This window comes from Micropterus dolomieu, linkage group LG03 (assembly GCF_021292245.1).
Source record: "Micropterus dolomieu isolate WLL.071019.BEF.003 ecotype Adirondacks linkage group LG03, ASM2129224v1, whole genome shotgun sequence".
Taxonomy (NCBI): domain Eukaryota; kingdom Metazoa; phylum Chordata; class Actinopteri; order Centrarchiformes; family Centrarchidae; genus Micropterus; species Micropterus dolomieu.
Genome location: NC_060152.1, coordinates 20034873 through 20046553, shown reverse-complemented (window position 1 = coordinate 20046553; position 11681 = coordinate 20034873). Strand labels below are relative to the sequence as shown.

At 41.3% G+C, this 11681-nt stretch overlaps 1 protein-coding gene across 3 annotated transcripts in view; it reads right to left on the bottom strand.

Annotated features, from left to right (window-relative positions):
• Nucleotides 1-5334: 5334 nt before the first annotated feature.
• LOC123968329 (transcription factor HIVEP3) overlaps nucleotides 5335-11681 on the bottom strand; it is a 29011-nt gene continuing 22664 nt past the window's right edge. Inside the window, exons 6-10 of one of the 3 annotated variants that reach the window (XM_046045022.1) lie at nucleotides 8130-8305; nucleotides 7846-7947; nucleotides 6368-7023; nucleotides 5815-6185; nucleotides 5335-5715 (exon numbers count right to left, since the gene is read on the bottom strand). In XM_046045022.1, coding sequence (XP_045900978.1) covers nucleotides 5529-5715; nucleotides 5815-6185; nucleotides 6368-7023; nucleotides 7846-7947; nucleotides 8130-8305 — 1492 coding nt within the window. In that variant the 3' untranslated portion in view covers nucleotides 5335-5528. Of the gene's footprint in view, nucleotides 6186-6367; nucleotides 7024-7845; nucleotides 7948-8129; nucleotides 8306-11681 lie in introns of all 3 variants that reach the window. The other 2 variants (XM_046045021.1, XM_046045020.1) reach the window with 2 other exon arrangements.

The window sequence follows — 11681 nt, the reverse complement described above, 5'->3', positions numbered from 1 at the left end:
TCATTGAGATCAAAAATCTCTTTTACAATAGAGACCTGGCCAAGGTGGCATACATAAAAAGCTTATTAAAATGCTACATACAATCATGACAAAATTTGCAAAAAAAAATACAATGACCTCTCAAGAAAAACAACCACATGTCTCCTGACCACATTCTTTATGATGCTCTTAAATTTATCAGTTGATATAATATAATTTAAGATCTTTTTGCAAATTATTCCATGCGACAGAGAAGGGTAGAGGTAAGCTGGAGGTTTACCTAGTATGGCTCTCTAAATAAAAATATACCAGTGCTGTTTTCTGCAGGTGGTCAGTGATGTCCAACCCACCAAATCATAAAGAATGCAATGGTGAGTGAGGGAATTTGCATTTGTGAGGTTACAGGGGGAGGAAGGGAGAGATGGGGGAAGACATGAGGTCTGAAGAAGGGTTGGAGGGATTACCTAATGTGCTAGAGTTGAGAGGTGGAGGATGATGAATCCTGATATGGATATGCTCAAGGAGGACTAAGGTAATGGATCCCAATAGTGATCACTGGGAACATGTGTTGGAAGAGATAACAGGGAAGATACAGTGATGTGCTGGTATAGAAAGGAGACATTTTAAATTGGGTTTTCCCAAGGCCAGTTTCTCTATTGGAACAAAACTTAAACAACAAAATGACATCTACAACATGTCAGAAAAGACAATTGTGATCTTTTAATGTATTCTGAAACATTTCAACATTTTTTTAATTAACTGAAAACGACCCTGTTTTCAGGCAATAATGGATGAGTCAAGCTTTTAACCTCAAAGAACGTACTGAGAATGTTCATGATTTTTGACATTATTTGCTTATGAGTAAGTTACGTGTAGTGATTAGCATAAATCCATTGCAAAATTTGGGCTTCAATCAAATAATAGCACCAAACACCAGACACAGTGACTGAGTTATTAGCAGCTAAAGAACCAGATATTTCCCTCAGAAGTGGGTATTGAGCTTCATCAGGTGGACACAAACATGACTCCAAATGAATGATAAAGTGGCTCCATTACTGTTGGATGAGTAAATAAGAAACTGTTTTACAACACGTTTGCCATATGAACCTAAAGATAAGGGATGATATGTTTCCTCTGCCCCCCTAAATGGGGGAAAAAAATCAGTAATAGCAATTTTTACAAATATGAGTTTTGAAATTTGACTAACTGACAGTGTAACTGTCACAAACAAAATTACGTTTGAAATTGATGCCTCCATGATGGCTGGGGATGGCCCACACACAGATAAGCAGGCTGCTTTTCCCTGCTCACAGGCAGTGGTGCTACTAGTCCTGTCCCACCCACGATGTGCCCAGTATGCAGCTCAGCCGTGCCAGAGTCATGCAGATAGCCAAATGGCAGCTATCACTCATTTAAATACAGTAAATGCATGTTCAGATTAGTACCATGGATACTGTCCTCACTGCTGTAATTTCCCGAAAGATGAATGGACTAATGAACATGAAAAATAATGTTTTGCTACTGTGGGTTTAGATTGGCTAATGGAAAGGTGATCATGTGAGGCATGTTGTGTTTTAGGAAAGAATATCGATTGAAAGATGGATGTGTAATCATTTAACAAAGTCAGACTTGTTTGCTCAGTAGGTATTACTAAGGGGAGATAAACATACATTGTCGCCATTCATTTTTCATAATCCCTTCTAGGGATAATGTTTACCTAAAGGGGCTTATAATCCGCTTTCCATGAAACCTGACACCTGAACGTATAGAACACAGCAGAGAGAGAGATCAGACAGTACTTTTCCTCTGTACAGTGGGCATGGCCAGTGTACAAAAACATTATGCCTATGAAAACAGAGAAGAAGACAAATAAAAAGCAGGAGAAGACAAGTGGGAGGACAGAACATAGAGCAGTCATTAAAATGATTTTGCTATACAACCCAAAACTCCCAAACTCTCAGATTAAGAGTCCATTATGGAGTCAATCAGAATACTCTAGTGATTAATACATAACCTGCGACACTTGCGGCTGGGAGGGGTTCACATTTTTCTCCCACATAAAGAATTGTGGAATGTGTGACATGGTAAGTGTGCCTATGAGTGTGTGGTAGGTTGTTTTAAACACATTCTTACACCAGAGGTTATAAGTTCAGTTCCCTCAGGAGCACAGATGTGCCTCCCTCCGCAGGCATCACATCCCTTTAAGCAGCCCTCTCTCCAAAAAATGGATAGCAAGTAAAAGTTAAGGATAAAATTCCCTTATGTATTCATCCACTCCCTACAGCCTCTGCCAGCTTCTGTCCTAGAAGGTGTTTGTTTTAATTAGCAGCCTTACCTCCTCAGTTCACTCCTTTGAAAATATATTCTCCCTCTAACCCCTCTGGCTCTGTGTCGTCGGCATGTAGAGGGCTTCGAGGGAGGAAGAATGATCATTCACTTTCAACTATTTTAGACACGTGTCTAAAAATACACATGCCTCCCTGTTGTCTGTTTTGTTCCACATTTTCTGTGGAATGTCAAGTCACAGCAGCAACAAAAACCCTCACTGGCTGTGCCTGAGTCAGCTTTATGTAATCCACGTCTAGCTGTGCTGTTAAACGTTGTTGTGCAAAGCACCAGTGACAGTGAATGGAAACACTGCTGGGATGGGAGTGACACATTTATGGGAATATTGTTTTATAAGTCGCATGTGCCAGAGTGAGGTGCTTGAAATAGCTAACAAAAGCGGTATGATAAAAACAGAGTGAAGGAGGGTTAAGTCTTTACAGAATCAAAATCCGCCTTTGGAAGTTATAAATGTATGCGTCTACACAATAAAGATGGGTGGAAGCAGAGATGCAGATCATTGTTCAGAATTTATAGACGTGTTATTTAAGATTTATTGTTGGATCAGAGTTGATAAGGTGAATTTCCTCTGAAAGGTGTGTGTATCCTCTTGACCCCAATCAAAACTAAAACCAAGGGAACCAGAAAGCCAAATGACAACAGTGTGTCAACTTCCTTTTTCTAACATATCACCTGAGTGTTGGTGATTTAGTATAGGGACATCTAGTGGTATTACTAAAGGTATAGAGCTGTCTGGTTGCTCTCAAAAGAGAGAAAAGTGTAGTAGTTTAATTATTGCAAATTTATATCTATTATTTAATCCTTTCCGCATACTGAAAGGTAACAAATTACAGGAAACACCTAAATAAATGAGTGGAGAAGCATTATAAAAGCATATGCTTCCATGAAGGGCACAAGGGGTCAGAGAATAGTTTGGTGAGTATGAAAATGTGATGATTATTTGAGTGTTTGTTTTGGTCTGGGATTTGTGTGCTGGGTGCTTCTTGTGTCTTCGTCTTGTCTCGTGTTGTTTTGTGTCACTTTCCTGGCAGTGTTCGGGGCGTGTGCCTTTCTCTGGCTGCTCACACACCTGGCTGAGGTCGTCACCGCACCTGCACCTCATCAATCCAGCAGTATTTAAGGAGCAGCCAAACATCCAGTCACCACTGTATTGTTGTGAAGTATTATGTATGCTACTGCTTTCCAGCCAGTTATTGAACTTTGTTACCTGTTTCTGCCTGCCTGAGCTATTCGCTTCTTGTCTATTGTTGCCCACAACTAACTGTGTCTCTCTGTCTCAGGAATCATCTCTGGAGATCAGCCCTGGAAAACTCAATCCCAGAACTCCACTCTCCAAGCCTGTCAGCCCGCCACACTCAGGGTCTTCCCCTACCTCTGGACCTCCACTCTTGCCTACCTGCACCCACTTTGCATAACTTACTCATTGTCAAATAAACCGTTGAAAGAACTATCACTTCTTCTGCTTCTGGTTTCCCCTCTGAATCCTGACAGTGAATCATATACTAACTGAACACCCGCTGGAGATTTTGGACTGTCACATCAGCAGAGTTTTTTTTTTAGAGTTAACATTCAAGTAAGTTTTTTTTTTTTTTTGAAACATCTGCAAATAGCATTTTAGATATAATACGACAGATTTAACATTTTGACACAAAACTACTAGTTTTTGAGATGGAAAAATTATAATACAAACTTCCTAAAGGGAGGACACACATGGAAAAGGATTGTTGCGACTAATCACCAGGTTATCACATGGGGTGCAAAGCACAACCAAACATATAACAAAAAAACAAATTAGAAGCCAAAATTACAAAATGCCATAAAACACATGACAAACTCCCACAAAAAAACACATATATCCATACGATGCACCACAGAGTAGTACAAAAAACCAAAAAAGACACAACGTCTTGTCTTCTTCTGAAAGGAGGTAACCACTTCTGATCCAATCAGTTGAAAACCGTTGCAGATATTTATGGCGTAGTTTTGATGAACTTCACTCACTGTTGTGGAAAGCCAGTCCAATGTGGTTGATAACACAACGAAATCATTAAATGGGTATTGAACAATTTGTCCTAAATCTTCCACACTATAATTAAAAAGAATTGCACACATGGCGACATGGAAGAAAGGCACAACATCAAAGGAGTCTGTTGCATTTTTTATTTCTTCAATGACTAGAAATTTTGCTGTGTGTGAAATCTGCAGGGCACTTAATCGTCCTACCAGCCAAACTCAATCCCTCATCTTTGTCACCAGTTCAAGTCACGAGAACAACATGAAAAAGACACACAGATGTAACAAAAAACATCCTTTTTCCAATAAAAAAAAGTAAAAAAAGAAACAACTTAGAAACAATAATCATTGTCATCAAATAACAATAAATAAGGAGCGCTCTTCCCTGTACAGATATATATTCTAATCTAAAATCTTTTGTAATAAAAAATAGAACTTCAGTGCAATTTCCTTTGACACGTTTCTGCTGCTCCTTCAATATCTCCACGATGCGACTCTCTATTACCCTGCCATTAAAGCAATGGAACAATCAAAACACCAAATATTAACCTTCCTGAAAAACACAAAAGAGCAGATATAAAACTTCACAGCCTTCTCTTTGTCTATCTGTACTGTACATCGCAAAACACAAACCTGGACAGAAAAGGCACAAGTAACTACAATTTGAGTAATACTGAAAAAAATTTGGACAAACAAAAATGGAATTTTGATTAAAGATTTTGGTCATTTACAAATTTATTCATATTCTCTTTACATATATTTAAACAGACATTAAGATTACCAGTATCAAAAGAGATACAGGAGGGATATAATCATATATATATATATATATATATATATATATATACACACACACACACACACACACACACACACACATATATACATATACATATATATATATACATATGCACATATACATATATATATATACGCACACACACACACACACACACATATATATATATATATATATATATATATATATATAATTTATATATATAGATAGACATTATTTTTACAAAGAAAAAAGTGCATTTTTATAACAAACCTGAATATTGCCAAAGAACAAACATTTAAGTTAACAATAGTATTGAAAACTGTATAAAAACAAAGCAATAAAAAACAAGACTAGTGTAGCAACCAATAAAGCAAAATGGGATGCAGGATGCATCAAGGTGTAGACACTGTTAAGTGCTCTGGTCTGTTCTGGCTGAGTCTCCTTCAGCTCCTCCCTCTACCCGATCACCGCCAGACGGTGGCTCCTCCCCCTCTGGCTGCAGTCCAGTGACATGCGAGGCTACGGGTGCTGCAAGACTGAGGGGTGCTCTTGAACGACTGTCTCTGATGCAGTGTTCGGTGGTTTCAGTAGCAGACCTGCGGGTATGGGCAGAGATATGTGAGCTGCCATATTGCTTTGAGTCTGTGGTCTCCAACTCTGGTTTGGAACATGTTAGTGCTGTGCTGAGAACGCACCGCCCTGACTGGCTGGTTCCTGCTCCCTGGTGCTCTGACCAGTGGTCTCCAGGAGTCCTAAGCCCTTGAGTTCTGGGGGTCCCGCCCCAGTGTGATTCAAACCTGGCCAGTGACGGCCCCTCCATAGTGGGAGACGTTGGGGACGAGGGGGTGGTAGGGTGGGACCTTGGTCTGGCTTGTACCATTTGGATCCCTCCAATGGGGATCATCAGATAGGGGACCTTGGCTTGTTGGGAGTGCATGGGAAGATGGCTGAAGATGTTGTCTGCTGTTTGGTGGCCAGGATAACCCTCACAGGTGGAAAGACGGAAAGCAGGTGGAAACAAACTAACTTCTGGCAATGTTGGGCCTTCTGCTGTACCACTTTTCTCCTGTAGGGGGAGGAACAAACCCATTATTACATTTCATGGACTTCCTCTGTCAGTGCACACAGTACTGTACGCTGAGATCTTCCTACGAGGACAGCACAGAGAAAATACATTATGGATGCTGTCTACTTCTCAATTTAAATTTCTATGCATAGATCAGCGCAGACTAAGAAAAGAAGACTCACCGGTTTGACATGACTACCCTTTGTACCGGCACTCTCCCATGGCAGGTATCCAGGGGTCCTGTGCTGTAACCCGAGTGGCGAGGGCGGTGTCCAAGCTGGGGATGACCGGTAATAGCTGGGTAAAATGGGATGAAGAGGAGAAAGGGGTCTGATGGGGGATGGTCCCCTCTCAGGGGAGGGTGAGACGTGTCTGCTGGGCGAGGACAGCTCTGTCCTGGGGGAGAGGCTGTGGATGGGTGAAGATAGCTCAAGACGGGGGGAGAGGCTGCGGCTGGGGGAACAGCTCTCACTGCTGGGGGAGAAGCCTCTTGGCGAAGCCTTCCAGCCCCGCCGGGAGAACAGTGCTCTCCTGCTGCCTGGGGAGGCGGCTCGTCTGCTGGGCCAAACTCCTCTTGGGGAGGCCTCGTGAACGGGGCTGGGACTGAGGCCCGGGGGCTCAAGGTCAGGAGTGCCCTGCTGAGAGTGTCTACTGCAGCTTGACTGCCCTCCTGTTGACAGATGGGTGTCTGACGAACAGGAGGATGGTGGGTCGTCATGGGACGTGGACTCCTCTTCCTCATCCTCATCGTTGTCGTCGTCGTCCTCAGACTCCTCTACATCAGAAAACTGATGTTCCTCCTGTTCCTCCGAGCCACACACACGTTCATCACTTCCTGCTTTTTGTGTTGACACGGAAAAACATACACACCCTTTAAATTACATCCTTTTACATCCATATTGTATTCTTTACTGGATGTACAAAGTCGTGACAAAAACCCTCACGCTAAGAGACACGAAAACACATTTACAAAACTTTTCAGGAAGAAGCACAAAGGGTTAGGACCGTGTACTGCATCTTTCAAACCTCACCCACCACCCATCAAACCCGAGCTATAAATAGAGCGAGGATGAAAAGACCGGAATTTAATTGAATAGCACCATGCCTCTATTCACGAACTATCTCAACAGCCTTGTGAATGGAAAGATGGTTTAAATGGCGCGTCCTTGGCTGTGATGAGTGTAGTCTATCAGCCAGAAAGAGACAGCGAGGGGAGGGGTAGTAGAGGAAGATTAGGGAGGAGATCGTGAGGTAGCTGGCTTTGAGGCTCTTTTGTGGCTTTCTGGGGGTGGGTGAAGTGTATGTGTGTGTGTGTGTGTGTGTGTGGGGGGGGGGGGGGGGCAAAATTGCTGGAATGCATATTGTCATATGCAAACAACACATCCTTGAGAACAAGGTATACTTGCCAGACTGCCGCAACTACATCAGGAGACTATGAAATGCTCTGTATTTTTTATTCATTTATCTTAAACTTTCTCGCATATTTCTTATGCAAGGCCAAAGGGAGGAGAATAGAACACGGTGCTACATAAGCTGTCAGTCCAGCTACAATTGAGTAGCTACAATTCTTCACGGGCAGAAGTTCATCCAGCTGTGTACCAATAATTCTCTACAGTGGATGGGAAATATGTGAAATGCCCCTCTATCCCCTCTTAAGTACCTGTTTCCTCGCTCTCTGGCTCGTCCAGAGATGACTCAGATACTCCCATTGCCTGGCATTTTTTACCATGAGCCTTTGACTTCATGTGTTTTGTAAGGTTCCCTAGGAGGGAACAAGGAAAGCACATTAAAACTGCCCTAGACTCCAACAGGGCAAAGAAAATGAGCATATTTCAACAACAGTGGAAAAATGTGATCACTGGGCATAAAGTAGATGGCTGTAATATAATGGAAAGAATAGCAATACAAATCATGATTTAACTAACTTTTAAAATGTCCCCTTACCTTTGGTTTTGAAGGCAAAGTTGCAGTGTTTGCAAATGTACGGACGGACATCGGTGTGCGTTCGGATGTGCTTTTTCAGCATGCTCGGTTTCTTACAGCGGATGCCACACTCTCCACATATGTACTTGCCCCTGCCGCGACCTCTCACATAAACATACTCCTCATTGGACTTATACCTAAAAGAGAGAGAGAGAGAGGAGAAAGAAAGAGTAAAATAAGAGATCTTTTTTTAATCACAAATGGCCGCTGTTTCACTGTGTGGTACAATGTGCGCAAACACCTAAGTTCTTGATTGATCATCCGTAGTGAAATTTAAATTTAACTGATTTAAATTGAATTGCATGTTAAAGCTGCATTAATAGATTTGTTTGGCCACTTGGGTGCAACGGAACAAGCTGAAAACAGAGCATTAACTTTCAATTAATTTTCACCTTATAAAGTTGGTACGCTGAACATCTTAGCAAACAGTTACCTATTTATACATCCAGCAGTTATAGAGCAACATTGACATGACTACCCTTTATATCGGCAAATTAGACTTGTAGCCACTAGCAATCCAACCATCTATCTTCAACACTTTACATTAATGCTCTTAAATACTTTACTTCCGTCACTTTTGTCATGTATTTATGTTTTATTATTATGTATTTTATCCCTCTCGTAGTACTTGCTTAGGCACTAAATTGTTTTTGTATACTTCTATCATTTTTGTAATGTACTTATGTATTATAATTTACTGTATTTCTCTTGCAGTACTTGTTGAAGCACTGCACTGACGATGTGGGGCACTAATTAGTTATAATGCTCAGGGGCCACGGACGAAAATGAGCTATTTAGTGTTGATTAATGTGCATTGTCTCAGGTAAATAAATAAAATAAAATAAAATAAATTAGGATTCATTTAGAGTCATGTGTCTGGCCATCTGGCAAATTTAACTTTAATTTTTAGCGTTACTTTGGTCTCCACCAACTCCTTACAAAATATGTCTCTTGAGCATCACTGCTAAATGCTTCACCATGTTCACCAGCTAGTTTGCCTGTGGGTAGTATACAGTGGCTTTACAGAGCCATTACATTACAGTCATTTGACCTATTCTTCTTATGAAAATATGATTAGTGCAGCTTTAATAATAATGTGTGGATGTGGGTCTGTGAGAGGCACAAATACATGCACACATGTGCGCACAAAACACACACACACACACACACACACACACACACACACACACACACAGAAACAAGACTTTCTTTATGGAGGCGGGTTGGGGAAGCCCCACCAAAACCCCAGCAGCAGTGAGTCCCTTGGCTGTTCCCTCCACTACACCCTGGGCACACAGAGAATACCAGCTATTCTGCTGCGATCGTGTGGCCCTGCCAACAACAGCAGCAGCTAAAGAGAGGGAAGGGAAGCCTGGCTATGGCCCACAACCTAAAATAGACTCTATAAATAAAAATCAAGCAACATATTTAGGTCTAGTGTATAAAAACATTGTTTATACACGATTGTGATGTTTACCTAAATCCTATTTATGGACACAGAGGACCGCAGACATTTCATATCTGAATGAATTGTCCTCTATGAAAAACTCCATCTGCTCTCGCTCCTCATGAAGAGATGTACAATCCATTCTGAATTGTAAATATCCAAAGTGGGTTGAATGTGTTTAATTACAGGATGTGCAGCACATCTACAAGAACCCAGGCTGTGAATGCTCTCTGTTGTATAACAGAACCAGCAAATCATAACAAATTGTTACACAACTGTAGAATATTCTCAACAGTGGCATTATGTTGTGTTCATTCAGGAGCTGGCTACTGTTTACTGGCATGTATTTTTTGCCACTGCTAAAAATATCCACCCACATCTCAGGAAAAACAAGGCAGAAGTTGCATTTCACACATAGAGCATTAAATCAGCCGCACGTCTCTCGATAAACTCCAACGAAAACCTGCCCCTGCTTGTACTGCAGCTTTTTGGCTGCCATTGCAGACTTGCGGAGAGAATACCTCTTTCAACAGGGGTGTGACTGATTGATAAGGCGATTGAATTTCAAAGTAGCAATAACTGAATAACAGTAAAAAGGCAATACTGCAGATACTGAAGCATACTTTGATCACTATTGGGTCAGAAAGGACATAGCTAATCCTGATGAACTCGGCTCACCAGTGTGGTTAAAGTGTTATGACACATCTGCAACGTTAACTTACACTATGGAAATCAATAAGCATGTCTTTGAGAATCCAGAAGGACACAGTTTAGCTTGTGTTCACTAAGAGGGATTAAAGCTGAGTTTTACTGCCACCAAGAAGGAACATCTATGCTTGCTTAATTGCTAAGACGTGTTATTGAGGAGAAAGCTGCCTTGATCCAATATCTGTTTCTTTAGCTGTGTGATACTAATAAACTCTAGAGACCCCTGCATCCCTCTTTCTTAAAGGGATCTCTGAAATTGGATCAGGATGCAATCGTGCAAGTCAGTGGAACATAAATAAAGCTGCGTGGTGCACATTTATAAAAAAAATAAAAATATAGCATTGGTTGTTCTCCGGAATACAATAAGTGGCACACAGTCATGATTTCAAAGTGTTGACAAAAGGGAGACAGGGATAATGAATCTAAAATATGTGCCGTGTTCAAGAGTGAATGGCTGTGCTTATTTGTATGCATTGAGAAAAATACGGTGGGACATCAAGGGGTGCAGTTACACCGAGAGGGGAGGTGTGGAGGTAATGAAGAGAAAATAAGATATAGGTAAGTAAAAGTGGAAGAGATGCCAGAGTGGCACAGGCAGCATGAATAGACGGAGTAAGGTGGTATGATGGTGACAGAAGATGGGAAGAAGGGAGAAAGCTGGAGGCTGTTTATGGATGAAAATGTGATTCCTGAGAGTGTGTAATGTGTGCCTGCGAATGATAAAGACAGGTAATTAGTGCCTTATCTACTGTTAAGCAGACAACTCACACTCAAATGTGTGCACATTAACACAAAACACAGGCCTCAGCGTGCAAGTGTTGATATACACATGCACACACGTGCAAAAACCACTCCTTAAATATCTCTGTAAAATATTATCCATTCCATCAAAAGGAAAACCCGTGTGTTCTGAAATCCTCATTAAGTGGGAACCTCTAATCCACTACTCCATATTCCTCTTTTGCTACTCTCTCTTTTATTCTAATCTATTTCTACCATTGCTTCAGTGTGAACAGATCTACACAGAAACAGCTGCTGGGGGAACGTTCAGCTCACCAGTAAACATGGGAGAGAAAAGAGGCTGCACTGGAAAAACAGAATCACTCAGACATTTATAGAAAGCACAAATATGTGAATGTGTGAATGAAGTGTACAGACGCCTACAGCTTTAAAGACAGACACACGCACACATTGCACACAAACATGACAATCATGAGCATCATACTGATTGCTTGCAGATTGCTTCATACTAGTCCTCTGTGTCTTCTCAGTAACTTATGTAACTGTAAAAAGGAGTATTAATGAGAGTCTGTTGTAGACAACCTTTTCCCCTTCTCACACACACACACACACACAGA